Raw genomic sequence first — 24,595 nt, 5'->3', positions numbered from 1 at the left:
AACAGGGACTTGGATAAATTCTTTAATTTGTAAGCGTGGCACCCAAACACACCACTGCCTACATGAGCAATACTTGACACAGGATACTTGATGCAGTGTGTGAATTGTTAATTATGTCAGATGTATTGTTCAGTAGGTCAAGGAATATGAGGCATTATGTGCCTGTATGTTGACTCTTGTTGATGTTGACTTGTTGCATGTTGATTTGTGGCCTAGCCACCGTGACAACCCCAGAGCAGAGACTCAGAGGCCCGGTACCGGGTACCCCTCGGCCCTGCGGCAGTGGGGGCGCTACAAGTTCACCAGTGCTTTCTTTCTTTCTCAGGATGTACCAAACTGTAGATTTTGCCACTCCTAATATTGTAGCAATTTCTTGGATGGTTTTTTTCTGTTTTCACAGCTTAAGGATGGCTTGTTTAACCTGCATGGAGAGCTCCTTTGACCGCATGTTTACTTCACAGCAAAACCTTCCAAATGCAAGCACCACACCTCACAACAACTCCAGGCCTTTTATCTGCTTCATTGGGAATGACATAACAAAGGGATTGCCCACACCTGTCCATGAAATATCCTTGGAGTCAATTGTCCAATTACTTTTGGTCCCTTTAAAAATAGGGTGGTACATGTTAAGGGGCTGAAACTCCTAAACCCTTCATCCAATTTTAATGTGGATACCCTCAAATGAAAGCTGAAAGTCTGAACTTCAACTGCATCTGAATTGTTTTGTTTAAAATTCATTGTGGTAATGTCTATAGCCAAAATTAGAAAAACGTTGTCTCTGTCCAAATATATATGGACCTAACTGTACCTTAATGTAGTCTGTCGGCTTGTCAAACGGAGTACAGGAGATATACTCAATCCATAAGTGATAATAAATCTAATAAACAATTCTGTATATTTCAGTCAAAAAGTCCAAAAGAACTAAAAAAGGAACCCAAACAATCATAAATAATGGTAGATCAATACATTTGGGCAAACAGTAGAATCAATGAATTAAGATTCAGTGAGTCCCAACACAAAAAGAATAAATCAGTTACCCATAGTTGTCTTCTGCCACTGTAATGGTGGAAGCCCAAAAGCATGTTTCAGCACGAGCCTTCATTAGTTGGTGTTGACAGCAACCCTTATTTCCATTATTGACTCCATCCACAATCACAAAGTTGCACTATTGAAGTTTTATTAGGATTAAAGTTGGGCAATTTAGCTGTTTCCTTTTTTTACGGCACAACAAACACCTTAAAATTAAAATCTAAGTAATACAAAGTGCTTTGTATTTTAAAATGAATGGTTTTATTCAAAACTAGAATTTATTTTGAACATTCAAGCCCTCATATGGCTATGTTGATGGAAAAATAAAAAAGTTATGAGACATAGAAAAAAAGGAGAAAAAAAACAAAAGCGCAAAATGAAAATTGGCCACAGCATGAAGGGGTTAAGTGGAGCATAGAGTTGGCCAATAACGTATCTAAATTTTATGGACTATAAGTTCTCGTGCAGATGTCCGAGCAAATCAGTCCTATCTGGGAGCACAATGCACGGACTGGCCGTGGCTCTCCTGGCCTAAGCGTGACCGCCAATTCTCATCACCTCTTCGGACTGATTTGGACTGGTCTTTGCATGAACCCTTACACTGAATATTAGATTGAATTATGTTAGATATATATATTCTATGTCCCTTGTAAAAAATAATGATACATTTTACCAGATTTATATTAAACTATATTATTATGGTCACTATAATTATAAAAATCCAAATTCTATTTATTTTTTTGTTTTATATTTGTTTTTCCCATTTACTTACACTATATAAGCAAAGCCTAAACTAGAAGGTGTAATCATTACAAGCATTGTTAATAATTAACAAACATTTTACAAAAGTTGACTAAAATCTGGAAGTTTCACAAATACTTGGATGGAAACATTAACGAGGGAAACATGAAGTTACAGAATGTCTTGCTGTTATGTTCAGTGTTCTTTGCGTCATGTATAGCAGGAGGTAAGGTTGTGACATATCCTGTCTAATTCATGTTAATTCCTCCCTATTTTCACTTGTTTATGTTTAAAAATCAGATTTAGGATAACATAATTTGGGGGGTTATTTGTAAACTTCTAAAGTTAGTTTGGCCTCTACTTGCTTCTTATACATTGGTGCTGGAAAGGTTGTGAATTTTCCATATTTCTGGATAAATTTGACTTAAAACAACATCTGATTTTTACACGAGTCCAAAAAGTAGATAAAAAGAACCAAATCAAACAAATAAGTAAAATAATTGAGACTTTTTTAAAATGAGGGAAATGTTTTAGTATTACATCTGTAAGTGGCAGAAGTATGTGAACCTTTAGGATTATTAGATATTTTGAAAATGAAAAAAAAGTATTTTTTATTCAACCCTTTCCCACCCCATGATGTACTAAAATGTCATATAGCTGGTGAGGGTGTATGCAACGGGCTAAGAAGCTGATCCTGCGCCACACAAGGGAGACGCTGGTTGTGTTACAGCAGTGGCCAGAGAGAGCTTGTAAATGCCACTGTCTATTATTATTATTATCATTTAATGCATTATATCTTGTCACACGTCTTGCCCATTGGCCACATTCAACGGCCTCATGACGTTATCCCGAGGTGCGGTTGGCTTACTATGGCAGTTGTGCCCTGCTGAAGTGCTTGCCTTTACGGTACTCCTGTGAAGACTAGCTTGTGGCTGGGCTTCTTAGGAGCCTGTTATTAGCACTACTGTATATACTTCAATATTGTGCTACATTAACACAGACGATCAAGAAGGTTCAAGTTCCCTAGATAAACTAAAAAAAATGTAAAACAGTTATAAAAAAAAATAAAAATAAAAAAGGATAAATATTGGAAATTCCTTCCCTTTTGCCCAGTTAAAAATAAATAAAAAAATAAAAGTAAGCAAATTTGGACTTGCCGAGTCAGTAAAAGCTCAATTTATCAAAATATAAAATTGTTTTATCTTGTGCGCATTACACAGGACACAGCAGGGGCACATTTATAAAACTATCTCAGCAAGAGAACATTTTTTGACACATCCAAGTGTAGAACTTATAACATCTATTGATTAAAATCTATTTTGTTGTTGGGACAACCCCTTTATTGTTTTGCAATTTCCACAGTAAACACATCGTACAGTGAACATTGTAATAAAAGAAAAAGATTCATAAAATCACATATTTTATGAAAACACAACAATATTCAGTCCCCTGTTACTCATAGAAGAGCCCCATTATTAGTAGACTATTTTCTTTATATGCAATTTTCTAATATTTCATTTAGACTTTTCAAATCTACAGATGTTCTTAGATAATTATAACTGCATTGCTTAGTTTTTCAGTTTTTGTATTTTTTATTTTGTGTTACAGAAAACGATTGTGATTTTCCTGAGATAGAAAACGGCAAGATTGCTCAGTACTTTTACATGTTCAAAAAGTTTTACTTCCCGATGAAAGAGGGGAAGAAACTATCAGTATCTTGTTCAGCTGGGTATACATTTCAGTCTGGAAAGCAAGAAGATGAAATCATATGCACATCGCAAAGATGGGAACCTCCAGCAAAATGTCTCAGTAAGAGTGCAACAACATCTATTCTTATATTATACACACTGTGTACTTACAATTGCTCATTTTTCCCTTCTACCTAGCTAATTGTTCAGTTTTCTATTAGGTCTAAGACATCACGTGCAGGGGCGGACAAAAACAGCTTGGGGCCCCTGTGCGAAAAATGTATCTGGGCTCTCCTCCTTTTTTGGCGACAAAGCTATAAATATTTACTGTTGGAAAAATAAGTATTTGATACACTGCTAATTTTGCAAATTTTCCAACCTACAAAGATCGGAGAGGTGTGTAATTTTTATCGTAGGTGCACTTCAACTGTGAGACAGAGTCTAAAAATTAAAATCAGAAAATCACATTGTATGATTTTTAAATAATTAAATTGCATTTTATTGCATGAAATAAGTATTTGATACAATAGAAAAACAGAACTTAATATTTGGTACAGAAACCTTTTTTTGCAATGACAGAGGTCAGACATTTCCTGATGTTTTTGATCAAGTTTGCACACACTGCAAGAGATATTTTGGCCCACTCCTCCATACAGGTCTTCTCCAGATCTTTCAGGTTTCGGGGCTGTCACTGATCAACATTGAATTTCAGCTCCCTCCAAAGATTTTCCATTTGTTTTTGTCTGGAGACTGGCTAGGTTATTGCAGGACTTTGAAATGCTTCCTATGGAGCCACTCTTTAGTTGCCCTGGCTGTGTGTTTTGAGTCATTGTCAAGCTGAAAGACTCAGCCAAGACCCATCTTCAATGCTCTTAATGAGGGAAGGAGGTTGTTAGTCAAAATCTAGCAATAAATTACCCCATCCATCCTTCCTCCAATACAGTGCAGTTGTCATGTCCCCTTTGCAAAAAAGCACCCCCAAAGTATGATGTTTCCCCACCATGCTTCACAGTTAGGATGGCATTCTTGGGGTTGTACTCATCCTTCTTCTTCCTCCAAACACGGCGAGTGGTGTTGATACCAAAAAATTCTATTTTGGTCTCATCTGACCACATGACCTCCTTTAAATCATGTGCCTCCTCTGGCTCATCCAGATAGTCTTTGGCATACTTCAAATGGGCCTGGACATGTGCTTGCATGAGCAGGGTGACCTTGCATGAATTTTAATCAATTAAGGCATAGTGTGTTACTAACGGTAATGTTTGTGACTGTGGTCCCAGCTCTCTTCAGGCTACTAACCAGGCTGATTCCTTACCTTTCTCATAATTATCCTTACAACACTATGCGAGATCTTGCTTGGAGCTCCAGGCCAAGCAAGTTTGACAGTCATCATGTGTTTCTTCCATTTTCTAATAATTGTGCAAACAGTTGTTTGCTTCTCACCAGGCTGCTTGCCTATTGTCCTGTGGCCCATCCCAGCTTACAACCATAAACTATTATCCCCTGTAAAAATTCCCTTTTCATTTGCCCGGTCAAGGCCACGGTGCTGGGCGATCGCCACTGTGACATCCCTGATAGACTGCCTGCCTGGCTACCGGGAACCCCTGGCCCGTGCAACCGCAGCAAAATCTTGACACTTGATGAAAAATAATATTAGCTAGTTCAACTGATTGCATATAAAAAGGTGTCTCATTACCATGATGCTACTCAAGAATCATATCATGATGGATAAAACCAGTGAGTGGTCTCAAGACTTTTTCAACCTTATTGCTGCAAAACAAACTGATAGCACTGGTTACAGAAGAATTTCTAAATTATTTAATGTTTGAGTGAGCACTGTTGTGGCCATAATCCGGCAGTGGAAAGAACATAATTTCACCATAAACCGGCCTGCAAGATTTCAGACAGAGGAGTGAAAGGAATTATCAGAAGAGTTGTCCAAGAGCCATCTCTCGTATACCAGGTCCTAAATTTTCCTTTCCTTGCTGAGAAAAAACGTCTTAATCTGAATGGGAACCTGCCTTAATGTGGCTACCAGGTACACATGAATTGGCCAATTTATGCGCTAAACGCTCTCATTTTTTCATATTTCTAGTGCAGTAATGCAGTTCAATTTTCATGTTTCATGTTTGCATGTTTTAGCGCTGCAGTGTGCTGCCTTATTTATTTGACTGTATACGAGTTGGTGACTCTAGGTTCAGCACCTGTTCACACTTAGTCTATGTTTGCATGTGACGGTCATTTTTTTGAAATTTGTATTCATTAGCCTTCTGACTGAGCACTCCTCTACCTCTTAGCCACAGATGTTTTAATCGCAGCAGGTCCATTACCCCTCCACAAAGAGAGAGAAATTTAGCCTAAGAAGAGGATTCACAGGTTCCCATTCAGATGAAGATGTTTATTCTCAGCGAGGAAAGGAAAGTTTAGGACCTGGTATACGAGAGATGCCTTAATGTGGCTACCAGGTACACATGAATTGGCCAATTTATGCGCTAGACGCTCTCATTTTTTCATATTTCTAGTGCAGCAATGCAGTTCAATTTTCATGTTTCATGTTTGCATGTTTTAGCGCCGCAGTGTGCTGCCTTATTTATTTGACTGTATATGAGTTGGTGACTCTAGGTTCAGCACCTGTTCACACTTAGTCTATGTTTGGATGTGACGATCAGTTTTTTGAAAATTTTAAATGTTTTTAACTTATTTCTGGCTTATCTTATTATTGTTAATTGTAATAAACTATTTCAAGATGACCACCATTGTATACATATATATATATTTTCTTGTTCTTTTTGCATACTTTTGATATGTATAGGTTGATTATTCCTTTTCTTCATATATGGGAGGTGCCCTCCAAAGCCTCAAAATTATATGTGGCCCAAAAAGGTGTCAATTGGAAATGTAACTCATCCGTCAAAAACAAATAAAAGCAAGCGCTTGTCTTGTTCATTTTTTGCAGGATGAGTAATCCCCTCAACTGAATATTATTACTATTCTTGTTTGTATTTGCAATTTTAGCCAAGGAAGAACAATAGAAAACCCCTTTAATTTAATGAGATGAAAGCTGAGCTTTGAATGTGCAACAAGGCTAGTTTTACTTTTAGGAAGTTTTGATAAATGTGGGCCTCTGTGTTCTGCCATACGGGTTTTCTGCACGAGTTAATGTAGCTAATGCATTAAGCCTGATAATGTATAGGCCAATAAATAGTAGATTTTCCCTGTTTCTTTGCCAGAAAAATGCTTGAGGCCATCACTTCCAAGTGGAATTTTGCATAATGCAAAGGAGATGTATAAAGCTTTTGACACCATTCAATACAGCTGTCTTGAAGGCTTCACAACCACAAGCGGACATAAAATGGAAACCATAAATTGTACATCTGGACTATGGTTACCTCCCCCGGGATGTCACCAGAAAACTGGTATGAATTTATATTTTCCTCTGTAATTTTACATCAATCTGTGCATGACAAGGTGATCCAGGTCTATAAATGTTACAGCCCATGTACACGTGTGGTACCATAAATGTGATCCTGCCCTGTGAAACCAGGAAAGCCTTTCTCAGATTATCCTGATCTACCAGGATGGAATTAAATCTTCATCTCTTTTCAGACATCTGTGTATAACAGTCCGAACACAGGCTGCAATCCTCCGAATTTGGCCTAAGACAGCTGTAATTCACTTGTGTGACAAAGGCTGGTTTTAGACAAAATGGGGCCTGGGCAAAGTTAAAATTGGGGCCTCAAATGCTAACATATTAAACCTTTTAGGGTTCATTTACACAAGCAGATGCCACAGTTAAATGAGCGTTATCGATTATATTCAAGGTATCTGGTGCTTGTTTCCCGGCCTCTTTACAGTCTGATAAAGCATGATGGGGACAGAACGATCACTAATGGGTTATTCTGTCCCAATACAGCATCATGCTATCAACAGCGCATCTGCTATTTACAACGGGCAATGTGCTGTCGGCAACAATGATCTTGGTTCCGGCATAAATCATCCAATTACCCGATGAACAAGTGTGTTTCTAATAGCTGTGTGATGTGATTGCCAACATGTTTACACTTATGAATGTTCGTCTGTAGTGATAGTAATTTTTTTTTTTAAATTCGTTTATTAATTGCAGAATAAATCATACACACAGTTGCTTTGTATCCATAATTATCCTTAAATTACAGACAATTACCATGCATTGTCATGTCTAAAGTGTTACAAAGATAGCAAACAGTGCATATTGATCATTAATATCCTATTTTATAACCTTAATTACAATAACCTCACAAAAAAAAACAAACAAAAAAAACCTTCTAAAACTAACATACAGTGCCGCCAAAGGAAGGAATCTGTATTAAATTCCGCCCTGCAAGTAAGCAATGCCTCCAAAACCGTACACCCCACCACTCACGCATATACTGTATTATTACTGCCTATAAAGTATGACAGGAGGAGTTCCATCTTCCCCATATTTTTTCAAATTTAGCTGGACATCCTCTATTTTGATACAATGTCCGCTCATACGGAATAATTTAATTCACTAATTCAACCCATGCTTTGAGAGATGGGCTAGAACCACCCATCCACCGTAGTGCCAACACCTTTCGTACCATAAACAGTGTCTCTCTCAGAAAAATCCCAGTGTAATGGTCCCAGGCCTCCGCTTTCCATACTCCAAACAAACATATCAATGGCTCAAGTGGGACAGGGATCGATACCAAGGATGTCAATAGTGTCGTCACCTCTTTCCAATAATGGAAAACAATAGGACATTTCCAAATCATATGAGTGAAATCCGCATTACTGGAGTGACACCTCAAGCAGTCTGATGAGTGGAGATGACCCATTTTAAAGAGATGAGTCAGGGTCAAATAGGATTGATGTATAATATACAATTGGGTCATTCTATTATTGATTGATGGGGAGACTTTAGTTGGAGATTCCAAGATTTCATCCCATTCTCCCAGTGTATCCGGAAGGAGCCTCCCCCACTTCCCCCTAATTGAGTCTATAATAGATCCTCCGCCTATGGATAATAGATGGGTGTATAGAGAGGAAATGAGTCCTTGAGGGCCCTGCGAATTAAGAATTCCTATTAACGGTAGAGACGAGATAGCTCGACCCGCACCCATATTCCGTACGTGCGACTGGAAGGCTGATCTTAGTTGTAAATAGCAGAAAAATTGAGACCTCGGTATATTATAAGTATTTTGTAATTGTTCAAAGGAGATAAAAATCCCCTGGTTATGTATGTTACCCACTGAGAGAACACCATGCGCTATCCAAAACTCAGTGGACGGGTGCCCCAATAATTCCAGAAAATAACTGTTATTCCACAGTGGCATTTCGACTGCTATGTCAACAAATTTAATTATTTTTTTAATTTGCCTCCATATTGATCGTGTCGATCGGAGCAGAGGCAGCAAACGGGGAATATTAATTTTCTCCAGTTCCAAAACCCCAACGGGCAATCGATTTTGGCTGAGTGTAGTATATGACTTTCAGAATTAGGAAGGGGGTTCCCGGGCATCCATGAGTTTATCATTTTAGCCTGTCCGGCAAGGTAATATAGGTAGAAGTCCGGCAAGGCCGCCCCTCCCCCCTGCCTGGGTCTCTGCAGAGTGGACAACTTAAGTTTAGGCCTAGTCTTCCCCCATATGAAGGATGTAGTAAGGGAGTTTAGGGTTGCAAAGAAAGATTTAGGTATTGAAACAGCGCTGTGCTGGAAGCAATAGCTCAATTTGGGGAGCAGTATCATTTTGATCAGGTTAATACGACCAGTCACAGAAAGTGGGAGTTTATCCCAGGTAGCAAATTTGGATTTAACTAGATCCAGTAGTGGGTGTATATTAAGATGTAAATCTAGTTGACTGCGCTGAGACATATGTATTCCCAGATATTTAAAATTGGAGACAATGTTCAATAGCGAGAGAGTTTCAAGGCATGACATTGGGGCGTGGGAGAGAGGCATCAGGGCAGATTTATCCCAATTTATATAGAGACCAGAAAATGTACAAAATTTATCAATCATCATTATTACTTTTGGTAATGTATCTTCTGTTTGGTCCATAAACACCACCATATCATCAGCATAGAGACCGATAATGTCCACTCGATCAGCAATATGTATCCCCCTAATGTCTACAGAGGACCTCATCCGTATTGCCAAAGCCTCTATCGCCAAGGCGAATAAAGCTGGGGAAAGAGGGCATCCCTGGCGAGTTCCCCTATGTAAAGAAAACGGTGCAGACATAGAACCATTCACCACCATGCGCGCCTTAGGTTTTGCATATAATGTGCCTATCCCTCTTAGAAATTTGTCCCCGAATCCGTATTTCCGCAAACATGCAAAAAGGAAGGACCACTCAAGGGAGTCAAAAGCCTTGGCTGCGTCCAGCGAAGCCAATGCCCATTTATTATCCGGTTCTAGTGAACTATATTGAATAACCGATTGCACCCGCCTGATATTAATGGAAGTGCTTTTCCCAGGCATAAAACCAGTTTGGTCCGGGTGTATAAGATCTAATATAATCGTATTCAGTCTGGTAGCCAGAATTTTAGTGAAGATTTTGTAGTCTACGTTCACTAAAGAGATTGGTCGATATGATCCACAATCCAGAGGATCCCTCCCCTCCTTCCTGAGCACGATAATGTTGGCATCATAAAACGTGTCAGGCACAGACTCTCCTCCCCATATTCCCCTGAGTACCTTCAGTAGAATAGGTGCTAATTTGTCACGGTATTTCCTAAAAAATTCAATGGGAAACCCATCAGGTCCCGGGGCCTTCCCAGTAGCCATGTCTGCTATAGCATGTTCTACCTCCTCCAGAGTAAATTCAGCCTCCATAAAGGCCTGCTGGGATGGGCTCAGTGAGGGGAACGTTATATCCGATAAGTAATCTAAACATTCATAAATATCAAAACTACTACTAGACTTATATAATGAGTTATAATAATCATAAAAACCTTTAAGTATTTCGTCAGTAGAGGACACTAATGAACCATCTGATATACGGATCTGCAATATTGTGTTGGAGGCGTTATGTTGGCGCACTAAGAAGGCCAGGAGTGTACTGGCCTGATTCCCCAGCTCAAAGTAGGACTGACGGGTAAAGAATAGTTTGCGTTTTGACTTAACGTCTGCATGTTGAGTATATAGCCTCTGAGAAGTGAGCCAAGCAATTCTGTTACTGCTAGTCTGATTAGCTATATAAGCGGCTTCTGAGTCCTTTAATCTTTGCTCTATCTCATCATCCTTCCCCGCCGTCATCCTCTTGATATAGGAAATGGTAGAAGATAAGCACCCCCTCAGATATGCCTTCAGGGTATCCCAAAATAAACCAAGGTTCTGGGGTTCCGGGTGTGTTAAAATAAAACAGTTTAACTGGTCGACTGTCCTATCACTAGAGTCTATTAATTTTAACCAAAAGGGGTTCAGTTTCCAGGATTTATTATTATCAGATTGTCCGTATTTGAGGGTACTGTCACACAGTGGCACTTTGATCGCTACGACGGTACGATCCGTGACGTTCCAGCGATATCCATACGATATCGCAGTGTCTGACACGCTACTGCGATCAGGGACCCCGCTGAGAATCGTACGTTGTAGCAGATCGTTTGGAACTTTCTTTCGTCGCTGGATCTCCCGCTGTCATCGCTGGATCGTTGTGTGTGACAGCGATCCAGCGATGCGTTCGCTTGTAACCAGGGTAAACATTGGGTTACTAAGCGCAGGGCCGCGCTTAGTAACCCGATGTTTACGGTGGTTATCAGCGTAAAAGTAAAAAAAAAAAAAAACGTACATACTCACATACCGGTGTCCTTCAGGTCCCTTGCCGTCTGCTTCCCGCTCTGACTGCCGGCCGGAAAGTAAGAGCAGATCACAGCGGTGACGTCACCGCTGTGATCTTCTTTCACTTTACGGCGGCACTCAGTCAGAGCGGGAAGCAGACGGCAAGGGACCTGAAGGACACCGGTATGTGAGTATGTACTGTTTTGTTTTTTTTACTTTTACGCTGGTAACCAGGGTAAACATCGGGTTACTAAGCGCGGCCCTGCTTAGTAACCCGATGTTTACCCTGGTTACCCGGGACCTCGGCATCGTTGGTCGCTGGAGAGCGGTCTGTGTGACAGCTCTCCAGCGACCACACAACGACTTTCCAATGATCACGGCCAGGTCGTATCGCTGGTCGTGATCGTTGGAAAGTTGCAGAGGGTGACAGTACCCTTAGTCTAAGAATAACTGGGCTATGGTCTGAGATCCCTCGATTACCATGTTCAATACTATCCACCCATAATGCCAAACCACCCGACCCAAATATATAGTCTATTCGAGACAAAGACTGCTTAGTAGATGAGTGGCAAGTATACCCCCTGACCTCTGGATGACTTATTCTCCATAAGTCTAGCCAACCGCGACCTTCCATGAACAGTGCCAATTGAGAGGGGGATTGAGGTAAAGCGTCCCCGGACACTGCGCCATCTAATCTCAGTCTATCTATGGATTGGTTCATAACTAGATTAAAGTCACCCATACAAATAACATTGGCATCTGGATATTTTAGGGAGAAGCCCAGGGCCATACGGAGGACCGACATATTGGCAGGGGGGGGGGTTATAAATACACAATATCACATATTCTCGTGAATTAATGAATGCATGCACAAAGACAAAACGACCCTCTGGATCACGCCTCGCTTCCTTGGCCTCCCACCTAACCTCCTTGTGTATCAACAGAGAGACCCCTCTTGAGTAGCTAGTGTGAAAGGCATGTAGAGACCATTGTACCCACGGTTTTTGCATACATCGAGCCGTGTCCCTCGTTAAATGTGTCTCTATTAGTGCTACAACATGAGGATGACATCTTTTTATCTGCGAAAATACCTTGATTTTCTTTCGAGGGGTTTTGATACCTCGTATGTTCCAGGTCATACATATAACTTCAGACCCCATGTTTACATCTAAAGGGAGAACTAATGCAGATCATTATTATTCGGGTAGTGATAGTAATTTTAAATGCCACACACACTGTATGCTATACACCAGTGTTCCCCAACTCCCGTCCTCAAGAGCCACCAATAGGTCATGTTTTCAGGATTTCCTTAGAATTGCACAGGTGATGCAATTATCCCCTGTGCAATACTAAGGAAATACTGAAAACATGACCTGTAATAGCAAGCTGCATGTTACAACAGCATCAATGCGGCGTGGCATGAAGTCAGTCAGCGTGTGGCACTGCTGAGGTGTTATGGAAGCCCAGGTTGCTTTGATAGCAGCCTTCAGCTCGTCTGCATTATTGGGTCTCTTGTCTCTCATCTTCCTCTTGACAATCTAGAGAATCTATGGGGTTAAGGTCATGCGAGTTTGCTGGACAATCAAGCACAGTGATACTGTTGTTTTTAAACCAGGTATTGGTACTTTTGGTAGTGTGGACAGGTGCCAAGTCCTGCTGGAGAATGAAATTTCCATCTCCAAAAAGCTTGTCGGGTACTTGTCGGTACTGTGTAAACACAGTAAAGACTTATTCAGTTAAGCCTAATTTCTTCATCAGTCTCTGTCTTTCAGCATTCAATGCATTTGTGAAAATATCTGCTGTCATATCTTCAGTTAGGCAGTACTCTAAATTAAGGATTCCTTGTTCCTGGTGATCTCTCAAGAAGTTAAACTTCAAATCAATGTGTTTAGTTCTTAGATTAACTCTTTCCTGAGCAAGAACTAGACATCCTTGATTGTCCTCATACATCTTTGTTGGTCCCAATTCTTCTTGTCCTAAGTCTTTTAGCAGCTGTCTTAACCATAGAACTTCTTGCCTGGCATGTGCTGCGGTGACATATTTTGCTTCTGTCAATGACAGTGTTACTATTGATTGTTTCTTACTAGTCGAACTAATTGGTCCACCTGAGAGGAAGAAAAGAGAGCCACTGATAGATTTCCTGTCAATTGGATCTCCAGCCCAGTCTACATCAACATATCCAGTTAAAATGCATTTCTCACTTGCAGGTAGTTTCAGTTTAACACTGCTAGTCCCTTTCAAATAATGGATTACCCTCTTCACTGCAATCCAATCCATTTTGTTTGGCTTTGACACCTTCCTGCTCAAAATTTCCTCTACTGCTGCAATATCTGGCCGTGTAACAGTCGCAAGATATAATAATTTTCCCATTGCCTTTCTGTATTGTTCATTATTCGGTAACAGATTCTGTTCACTATTTATTTCCTTCAGATAGTTGGTTTCCATTGGAGACTTTACTGTTTTTACATCTTTCAATCCAAATGTTTCAATTATGTCTTGAATCATGTGATTTTGATTAAGAAGGAAACTCCCGTCTTCTTCTCTTTCTATCTGTATTCCTAGGTACCGTTTCACATTTCCCAGATCTTTGATCTTGAAGTGTTGATCCAAAGATTTCACTATCTCCGCTTCTTCCCTTTCTTTTTCAAAACAAACTTAAATATAATCCACATATATCAGCACATTGATCCATCTGTCTGTCAGTGTCTTTGTATATAGACAAGGATCCACTTTGCTTCTTTGAAAATGTTCATTTATGAGTACTTCTGTGATTTTATCATTCCACGCTTTAGCGGCTTGTTTTAAACCATATATTTCTGTAGCTTACAAATCATGTCCTTGAATCCTGGGGGTTGTTCCTTGTAAATGTCTTCTATTAAGTCTCCATTCAGAAATGCTGCCTTTACATCCAGATGTTTCAACTGCATTTGTTTTGTTGCTGCAGTTGCAAACAAATTTCTGATTGTGGTGTGTTTGACAACTGGAGCAAATGTCTCATCATAGTTTTCTCCATATTTCTGAGAATAGCCTTCTGCTACGAGTCTTGCTCGGTATCGATCAGCTGTGCCGTCTGCTTGGTGTTTTACTTTAAAAACCCATTTACATCCTATAGCCTTTTTTTCCTTTGGTAGTTCTGTCAGTGTCCATATCTTTGAATCATACATGGATTTTATTTCTGCAGCCTTTATTCATTTGTTGGCTTCTTCTTCTGAAAGTTGAAATATGTCCTCCCAAGATGTAGGTTCATAAATTTTGTTTGTACTTGCCTTGTATGAAAGACGTTGAGGTGGTCTTCCCTTTGTTTTCTCTTATTGAGCGTCTTGGTTCTGTGTCTGTATGGAGCTGTATCTCTTGACTTTCAGTTTTTTGATTTTCATCGATTTCCACTTCTTTCACATCAGATTTTCCTGCAGTTATATCACTGTCATTTTTCTCATTTTTCGTTTCCAGTGATGTCATTATGTCATCATTTAGATCTTCAGTGAATGTTACACTGTTACTCACTGTGATTCTGTCTGTTGTTGTGATTCTGTTATTTGGCTCCCCCAGTGGTCACTGGTGGTACTGGTGTCTTGTGTGCTTTCCACCTGTTTCTATCAGGATATGGGAGTTTCCTATTTAGCCTTGCTCCTCAGTCTTTCCAGTGCCGGCCATCAATGTAACCAGAGTCATTCTGTTGCATGTACCTGCTCCCAGTCTGCTGACCAGCTAAGTTGGATACTTTTGTCCTTAGTCTATTTTTGTATGTTTTGTCCAGTTTGCAGTTATGTGATTCTCTGCAGCTGGAAGCTCTTGTGGGCTGAAGTTACCACTCTGGTGTCATGAGTTGGCACATGAGTTTAAGGTAACTTCAGGATGGTATTTGATAGGGTTTTGTAGCTGACCGCGAAGTCCACTATTGTATCCTTCTGCTATCTAGTTAGTGGGCCTCGCTGTGCTAAATCTGCTTTCATACTACGTGTGTCTTTTCATCTGAACTCACCGTTATTATATGTGGGGGGCTACTATCTCCTGTGGGGATTTTCTCTGGAGGCAAGCCAGGACTATATTTCATCTACCAGGGGTAGTTAGTTCTCCGGCTGGTGCGAGACGTCTAGCAAAAACGTAGATACGTTCCCTGGCTACTATTAGTTGTGTGATAGGTTTAGCATCGTGGTCAGCTCTAGTTTCCATCACCCGAGAGCTTGTCCGTTTTTCTATGCTCCTGATGTTCCCCTGCCATTGGGAACCATGACAGTATGGCCGGCCAAGTGTTAAAACTGTTGGCAGAAGAAAGGAGAGAAAAAGAAGTCTGCAAATTTTTTTTTTTTTTTTTTTTCCTCTGTACTTGCTCTATAGTTGAATCAGTTGCATTTCAGCTCTAATTGCAGTCTTTGTCTCCCTCTCCTTCTAAACCTAGAATTCCTATACCAGAGTTTTTCTCCGGAGATAGATCTTGTTTTCTGAATTTTAAATACAATTGTAAATTGTTTCTTTCTCTGAGATCTCATTCTGCTGGAGATCCTGCACAGCAGGTTAAAATTGTGATTTCATTATTGCGGGGTGACCCTCAAAATTGGGCATTTTCATTGGCGCCAGGGGACCCTGCGTTGCTCAATGTGGATGCGTTTTTTCTGGCTTTAGGGTTGCTTTATGAGGAACCTAATTTAGAGATACAGGCTGAAAAAGCCTTGATAGCCCTCTCTCAGGGGCAAGATGAAGCCGAAATATATTGCCAAAAATTTCGAAAATGGTCTGTGTTTACTCAGTGGAATGAGTGCGCTCTGGCGGCAAATTTCAGAGAAGGTCTCTCTGATGCCGTAAAGGACGTCATGGTGGGGTTTCCTGCGCCTACGGGTCTGAATGAGTCCATGACAATGGCTATTCAGATTGATCGGCGTTTACGGGAACGCAAACCTGTGCACCATTTGGCGGTGTCTTCTGAGAAGGCACCAGAGAGTATGCAATGTGATAGTTTTCTGTCCAGAAGCGAACGACAGAATTATAGGCGCAAAAATGGGTTGTGCTTCTATTGTGGGGATTCTACTCATGTTATATCAGCATGCTCTAAACGAACAAAGAAGGTTAATAAATCCTCTGCTATTGGCACTTTGCAGTCCAAGTTTATTTTGTCTGTGACTTTAATTTGTTCGTTATCTTCTATTGTCGCGGATGCTTATGTGGATTCCGGCGCCACTTTGAGTCTTATGGATTGGTCCTTTGCCAGGCGCTGTGGGTTTGATCTAGAGCCTCTGGAAGTCCCTATACCTTTAAAGGGTATTGATTCTACGCCATTGGCTAGTAATAAACCACAATACTGGACACAAGTGACTATGCGTATGACTCCAGACCATCAGGAGGTGATTCGCTTCCTTGTGTTGTCTAATCTACATGATGTATTAGTGCTGGGATTGCCATGGTTGCAAACTCATAACCCAGTCCTTGACTGGAAAACAATGTCTGTACTAAGCTGGGGATGTCAGGGAAATCATGGGGACGTACCTTTGGTTTCCATTGCTTCATCTATTCCCTCTGAGATCCCGGCTTTTTTGTCTGATTATTGTGATGTTTTTGAGGAGTCTACTCTTAATTCTCTTCCCCCTCACAGAGATTTTGATTGCGCCATAGATTTGATTCCTGGCAGTAAATTTCCTAAGGGTCGTTTATTCAATCTGTCTGTACCTGAACATGCTGCTATGCGAGAGTATATTAGGGAGTCCTTGGAAAAAGGACATATTCGTCCTTCTTCATCTCCTTTAGGAGCAGGGTTCTTTTTCGTAGCCAAAAGAGATGGTTCTTTGATACCTTGTATTGATTATAGACTCTTAAATAAGATCACAGTCAAATATCAGTATCCTTTGCCATTGCTGACAGATTTATTTGCTCGCATTAAGGGAGCTAAGTGGTTCTCTAAGATTGATCTTCGCGGTGCGTATAATTTGGTGCGAATTAAGCAGGGGGATGAGTGGAAAACCGCATTTAATACGCCCGAGGGCCATTTTGAGTATTTGGTAATGCCTTTTGGTCTGTCAAATGCCCCTTCGGTCTTTCAGTCCTTTATGCACAATGTTTTCCGTGAATATCTGGATAAATTCATGATTGTGTATCTGGATGATGTTTTGATTTTTTCGGATGACTGGGAGTCTCATGTTCAACAGGTTAGGAAGGTTTTTCAGGTTTTACGGACCAATTCTCTGTTTGTAAAGGGTTCAAAGTGTGTTTTTGGGGTTCAGAAGATTTCTTTTCTGGGGTACATTTTTTCCCCTTCTTCTATTGAGATGGATCCTGTTAAGGTTCGGGCAATTTGTGACTGGACGCAGCCGACTTCTCTTAAGAGCCTTCAGAAATTTTTGGGCTTTGCTAATTTTTATCGTCGATTCATAACTGGGTTTTCTAGCGTTGTCAAGCCTTTGACTGATTTGACTAAAAAAGGTGCTGATGTTGCCGATTGGTCTCCTGCTGCTGTGGAGGCCTTTCGGGAGCTTAAGCGCCGCTTTTCTTCTGCCCCTGTGTTGCGCCAGCCTGATGTTTCACTTCCTTTTCAGGTGGAGGTTGATGCTTCCGAGATCGGAGCGGGGGCGGTTTTGTCACAGAAAAGTTCAGATTGTTCAGTGATGAGACCTTGTGCGTTCTTTTCTCGAAAATTTTCGCCCGCCGAGCGAAATTATGATGTTGGTAATCGGGAGCTTTTGGCGATGAAGTGGGCATTTGAGGAGTGGCGTCATTGGCTTGAGGGTGCTAGACATCAGGTGGTGGTCTTGACTGATCACAAGAATTTGATTTATCTTGAGTCGGCCAGACGTCTGAATCCTAGACAGGCGCGTTGGTCGTTGTTTTTCTCTCGGTTTAATTTTGTGGTCTCGTATCTGCCAGGTTCTAAAAATGTGAAGGCAGATGCCCTTTCTAGGAGTTTTGAACCTGATTTCCCTGGTGATTCTAAACCTACGGGTATCCTTAAGGATGGGGTGATTTTGTCTGCTGTCTCCCCTGACCTGCGACGTGCTTTACAAGAGTTTCAGGCGGATCGGCCTGATCGTTGTCCGCCTGGTAGATTGTTTGTGCCGGATGAGTGGACCAGTAGAGTCATCTCGGAGGTTCATTCTTCTGCGTTGGCAGGTCATCCGGGAATTTTTGGTACCAGGGATTTGGTGGCTAGGTCCTTCTGGTGGCCTTCCCTGTCTCGGGACGTGCGTACTTTTGTGCAGTCTTGTGATGTTTGTGCTCGGGCCAAGCCTTGTTGTTCTCGGGCTAGTGGATTGTTGTTGCCCTTGCCTATTCCGAAGAGGCCTTGGACACACATCTCTATGGAATTTATTTCTGATCTCCCTGTTTCTCAGAAAATGTCTGTCATCTGGGTGGTGTGTGACCGTTTTTCTAAGATGGTTCATTTGGTGCCTTTGCCCAAGTTGCCTTCCTCATCTGAGTTGGTGCCTCTGTTTTTTCAGAATGTGGTTCGGTTGCATGGTATCCCGGAGAATATAGTTTCTGACAGGGGATCCCAGTTTGTGTCCAGATTTTGGCGGGCGTTTTGTGCCAGGATGGGCATTGATTTGTCTTTTTCATCTGCATTTCATCCCCAGACGAATGGCCAGACGGAGCGTACTAATCAAACCTTGGAGACTTATTTGAGGTGTTTTGTGTCTGCTGATCAGGATGACTGGGTCACCTTTTTGCCGTTGGCAGAGTTTGCCCTTAATAACCGGGCCAGTTCTGCCACTTTGGTTTCCCCTTTCTTTTGCAATTCGGGGTTCCATCCTCGTTTTTCATCAGGTCAGGTGGAATCTTCGGATTGTCCTGGAGTGGATACTATGGTGGACAGGTTGCATCGTATTTGGGGTCAGGTGGTGGACAATTTAAAGTTGTCCCAGGAGAGGACTCAGCATTTTACTAATCGCCATCGTCGTGTTGGTCCTCGTCTTCGTGTTGGGGACTTGGTATGGTTGTCTTCCCGTTTTGTCCCTATGAGGGTTTCTTCTCCTAAGTTTAAGCCTCGGTTCATCGGTCCTTATAAGATTTTGGAAATTCTTAACCCTGTGTCTTTCCGTTTGGACCTCCCAGCGTCCTTTGCTATCCATAATGTTTTCCATCGGTCGTTATTGCGGAGGTATGAGGTGCCAGTTGTGCCTTCTGTTGAGCCTCCTGCTCCTGTGCTGGTTGAGGGTGAATTGGAGTACGTGGTGGAGAAGATCTTGGACTCCCGTGTTTCCAGACGGAGACTTCAATATCTGGTTAAGTGGAAGGGCTACGGTCAAGAGGATAATTCTTGGGTTACAGCTTCTGATGTTCATGCCTCTGATTTGGTCCGTGCCTTTCATAGGGCTCATCCAGATCGCCCTGGTGGTTCTTGTGAGGGTTCGGTGCCCCCTCCTTAAGGGGGGGGTACTGTTGTGATTCTGTTATTTGGCTCCCCCAGTGGTCACTGGTGGTACTGGTGTCTTGTGTGCTTTCCACCTGTTTCTATCAGGATATGGGAGTTTCCTATTTAGCCTTGCTCCTCAGTCTTTCCAGTGCCGGCCATCAATGTAACCAGAGTCATTCTGTTGCATGTACCTGCTCCCAGTCTGCTGACCAGCTAAGTTGGATACTTTTGTCCTTAGTCTATTTTTGTATGTTTTGTCCAGTTTGCAGTTATGTGATTCTCTGCAGCTGGAAGCTCTTGTGGGCTGAAGTTACCACTCCGGTGTCATGAGTTGGCACATGAGTTTAAGGTAACTTCAGGATGGTATTTGATAGGGTTTTGTAGCTGACCGCGAAGTCCACTATTGTATCCTTCTGCTATCTAGTTAGTGGGCCTCGCTGTGCTAAATCTGCTTTCATACTACGTGTGTCTTTTCATCTGAACTCACCGTTATTATATGTGGGGGGCTACTATCTCCTGTGGGGATTTTCTCTGGAGGCAAGCCAGGACTATATTTCATCTACCAGGGGTAGTTAGTTCTCCGGCTGGTGCGAGACGTCTAGCAAAAACGTAGATACGTTCCCTGGCTACTATTAGTTGTGTGATAGGTTTAGCATCGTGGTCAGCTCTAGTTTCCATCACCCGAGAGCTTGTCCGTTTTTCTATGCTCCTGATGTTCCCCTGCCATTGGGAACCATGACAGTCTGTCTTGGGAACTAGGAATCTGTATCCTTTGCAATTGTCACTATATCCGACAAATATTCCTTCAATGGCTCTGTTTTGAAGTTTGGAGCATTTTTCTTCTGGAATAAACATAAAAACTTTGCAACCAAAAAATCTTAAATGATTCACACTTGGTTTCTTACCTTGCCACAGTTCATATGGTTTTTTTTCAGTTTTCTTGAAAAAATTCTGTTTTGCAGATAAGTAGCTGTCATTCCTGCTTCACCCCAGTATTTCTCTGGTAGTTTGGAGTCTGTTAGCATACATCTTATCATTTCAGTCAGAGTTCTGTTTTTCCTTTCTGCTACCCTGTTCTGTTCAGGTGTGTATGGAACAGTCTTTTGATACTCTATTCCATTCTGACTTAAGTAGTTTTCTATATGGTGTCCTGTAAATTCACCTCCATTATCACTTCTGATGATGATTGGCTTCCTCTGAAACTTGTCATTTGACTTTGTCACATAGTCTTCTAATTTTACAAAATCTTCACTTTTGTTATTTATCAAGTATGTGACTGTGTCTCTTGAGTAGTCATCTATGAAGGTCACCATATATCTATTACCTCTTGATGTGGTCACTTTCATGGGTCCACATTCATCAGTGCGTACCAAGTCAAGTGGTCTTGTGCTTTTTGTCTCACTCTCTTTAGGTATAGATACTCTTGTAACTTTAGATTTTGTACAACATTCACATTTTACGGTAATTGAGCAATCAGATATCAATAGGTCTTTTGTCAAATTCTTCTTTTGTAATGCCACTATACTCTCAGGATGTCTGTGTCCTAGACATCTATGCCACATGTGAATGCAATTCTTGTGATCATGTGTATATAACTTCATCTGTTCCTTTAATGTGTCTAGATGGTATAATTGTTCACCTGCTTTGACACTAATTATTACCCTATCTCCAGCTAGGATTGTACAATTATCATCTTTGAATTTTACAGTAAGTCCTTTGGCTGTCAGATGCTTTACAGATAACAATCCTCCTTCTATTCCTGGAACATATAACACATCCTTTACTAGTAATTTTGAATTATGCCCAAATCTATCAGGACAGATTAGCATTCCTTGTCCAATACCTTATGTGGTTATTTTACTCCCATTAACAAGATAAATTGCTTCCTTCTTACTTTCATCAAGTTCAGTGAAGAAGCTTTTATCACTAGTCATGTGACTTGTTGCTCCTGAGTCAATAAACCAGCCTGGCGATGACTCTTTTTCAGTTACTTTAAATGTACTATTCCAGTGATCTGCATGTGGGTTAGAAATTGTGTTTTTTACTTTCTGTTTATTCTCCTTTTGTTGTAATTTCTGTTGTTCTGCTTTCCATATAGTACAGTCTTTCTTTAAATATCCCTTTTTATTACATCTGAAACATTCTCTTGTCTCTGTATTATGGGGATTTTTGTCTATCGCTTTAAGAGCATTTTTACTATCCCTTTCAGTGGAATAATTTGTTTGCTCTTTCCTTCTTTGATATTCATCTATAAGTTTGGTCTTTACAAGCTCTAGTGTAATGTCTGCAGTGTATGAATCTGGTAAACTGCACAATGATAATGCTGCTATATTGCTTTCCTTAATGTCTTCACCGAATGATCTCAGCTGTGTTACCACCTCCATCATGAAGTTTATATGCTCCTGCATGTCTTTCCTTGCACTTAATCTCATCTTGTAAAGTTTTCTTAGCAGGAATAGTTTGTGATTTAAGTTGGATCTTTCATGTAGCTTTCTCACTGCTTCCCACATTCCCTTTGCGGTATTTTTATTCCTTATATGGATTAACTTATCATCCTCCACTAATTTAGTAGCTCCTGCTTGTCTGTTTTTCTTATCCCATGTCTGATTATTATCATTGGTTCTGTCTGTAGTGATTACCTCCCATAAATCATCTTTAGACAATAACAACTTCCATAACTTCTATGCTGGGCCCATGACCTGTTGCATAGTTTGGTCGCAGAAGAAACTTGTGAGAGTAGATTATATTGGGTAAGTCATCTTTTATCTACACAGAACATGAGGTACATACATCAGCTTCTTAATACAGCATAACAGGAAGTCTGAAGGATCTTTTACCAGAGAGAAAGTGGAACCAAAGTTCAACAAGTATATGCATTACTTTCAACTAAGCATATAACAGTAACAACATCGCCATCTACTGTCAGAAAAGTGTAAACTCCTCCTGCACACAAATTAGTCTGTATCTGTTGCATACCTGCCAAAAGAAACTTCACACTAGACCTCAAGCAGCTTAAATTGTGCGCTTCTCCACTCTTCCTCTAGACTCTGGGACCTTGACTTCCAAATAAAATACAAAATTTACTTTCATCTGAAAACAACACCTTGGACTACTGAGTAACAGTCCAGTTCTTTCTCTCCTTGGCCCAGGTAAGACTCTTCTGGCATTGTCTATTGTTAATTAGTGGCTTGACACAAGGAATGGAACACTGGTAGCCCATGTCCTTGATACATCTGTGTGTGGTGGCTCTTGAAGCAATGACTCCAGCAGCAGTCCACTCCTTGTGATGTCCCTGAAATTTTTGAATAGTCTTTTCTTAACAATCCTTTCAAGGCTGCGGTTATCCCGATTGCCTGTGCACCTTTTTCTACCACACTTTTTCCTTCCACTCAAGTTTAAATTGATATGCGTGGATACAGCTTCTATAGCAATGTGACCTTTGTGGTTTACCCTCCTTGTGGTGTGTTTCACTGACCTCCTTCTGGACATCTGTCATGTCAGCAGTCTTCCCCATGATTGTGGAGCCTACTGAAAAAGACTAAGGGACCTTTTTGAAATAGATCACTTTGTTTTTAATAACTCTATATAATATGAGTTTCTCTTTCTGTATTCAAGAACTGAAACAAATTAACTTTTTGATAATATTCTAATTTTATGAGAAGCACCTATATATGTTACACATATGCTGCATGTTACACAGACATAAACTGTATATTACACACAAACTACATGTTGCACACACATGAACTGTATATTACACACTGCAATTTATACACACACTCTCTGCATGTTGAAGACATATACATACTGCATATTATAAACCCAATGGCCTCGATTCATTAAGGCTGGCATTTTGTACACCAGTCTTAATGATGGGCGTGCAGCAAAAAGATGCATAGAATTCATTAAGAGGCGCACACCACTTAATGAGTTTGACGCATCTTGTCAATGATGTGTGCCTCCGTATGCTTCAACAGAAATGTTACTCCAGTCAGTCATGAGAAACGCTGCCAATTTCATTTGGGAGAAATTGAGTAACAAATTGTGGGGTCCAATTTCTCATAACCCCTTGTGAAAATGAAAAAAATTGAGAGCTAAAGCGATATTTTAGTGGATAAAACTTACATTTTTCACTTTTTCATTCCAATTTGCATTCATTCCTATGAAGCACCTAAAGCATTAATACATTTGCGGACAGCAGCTTTGAATATTTTGTGGGGTACGATTTCTAAAATGGATTCACTTTTGAGGGGATTCCCAATATATGGGCCCTAAAAGTGATTTCAAAACTGTACAGATCCGTAAATATATTGGATTTGTAAATTTCTTGATAAAAGTGAAATAATTTAAACCTTCTAACATCCTAACAAATAAAAGCATGTTTTAAAAATGATGCTGACATAAATTAGACATATTGGGCATGTCCTTTCTTAACTAGTTTGTGTGGTATGACTATTTGGTTTATGGGTATAAGGATTGAAAGTTTGAATATTGCAAATCTTTCAACATTTTTGTCATATTTCAGTTTCATTAAAATAAACGTAAAACATATCTAGCTAAATTTACCACTAACATAAAGTGCAATATGCCATGAAAAAAAACATTCTCGGAATCACTGGGATATGATGAAACATTCCATAGGTATTATTACCATTTAAAGTGATACTGTTCAGCTTTGAAAAATGGGGCTTGGTCATGAATGACAATATTGGCTTACTCCTTCAGAGGCTAAAGGACACCTTTCATGTTGCACATGCAGTCCTATCTGTAGGCAACATGGTATATAAAACAAAAGGAGCTCAGCAGACTGATATATCTAATATATAATTGCCTAGAATACTACTTCCTGCAATTTGTGCCAACTTCCGTGGCTTTGTCCGGAGCTATTGTCCGGAGCTATTGTCCGGAGCTAATGTCCGGAGCTAATGTCCGGAGCTAATGTCCGGAGATAAGTGACGTCACCAGTGTCCTACACCCAGGCAGAGCACAGTGGCCCCAGGCAGAGCACAGGGGCCC

At 40.7% G+C, this 24,595-nt stretch overlaps 1 protein-coding gene across 1 annotated transcript in view; it reads left to right on the top strand.

The window, feature by feature from the left end:
- The first annotated feature begins 1,906 nt into the window (after positions 1-1,906).
- LOC143788516 (coagulation factor XIII B chain-like) overlaps positions 1,907-24,595 on the top strand; it is a 149,681-nt gene continuing 126,992 nt past the window's right edge. Inside the window, exons 1-3 of the mRNA XM_077278227.1 lie at positions 1,907-1,996; positions 3,379-3,579; positions 6,689-6,874. Of these exons, the coding sequence (XP_077134342.1) occupies positions 1,936-1,996; positions 3,379-3,579; positions 6,689-6,874 (448 nt within the window). The 5' untranslated portion in view covers positions 1,907-1,935. The remainder of the gene's footprint in view (positions 1,997-3,378; positions 3,580-6,688; positions 6,875-24,595) is intronic.

The sequence above is a fragment of the Ranitomeya variabilis genome, chromosome 8 (assembly GCF_051348905.1).
Source record: "Ranitomeya variabilis isolate aRanVar5 chromosome 8, aRanVar5.hap1, whole genome shotgun sequence".
In the NCBI taxonomy this organism is placed as follows: domain Eukaryota; kingdom Metazoa; phylum Chordata; class Amphibia; order Anura; family Dendrobatidae; genus Ranitomeya; species Ranitomeya variabilis.
The sequence above is the reverse complement of the archived record's forward strand: the minus strand, read 5'-3'. Positions and strand labels throughout refer to the sequence as shown.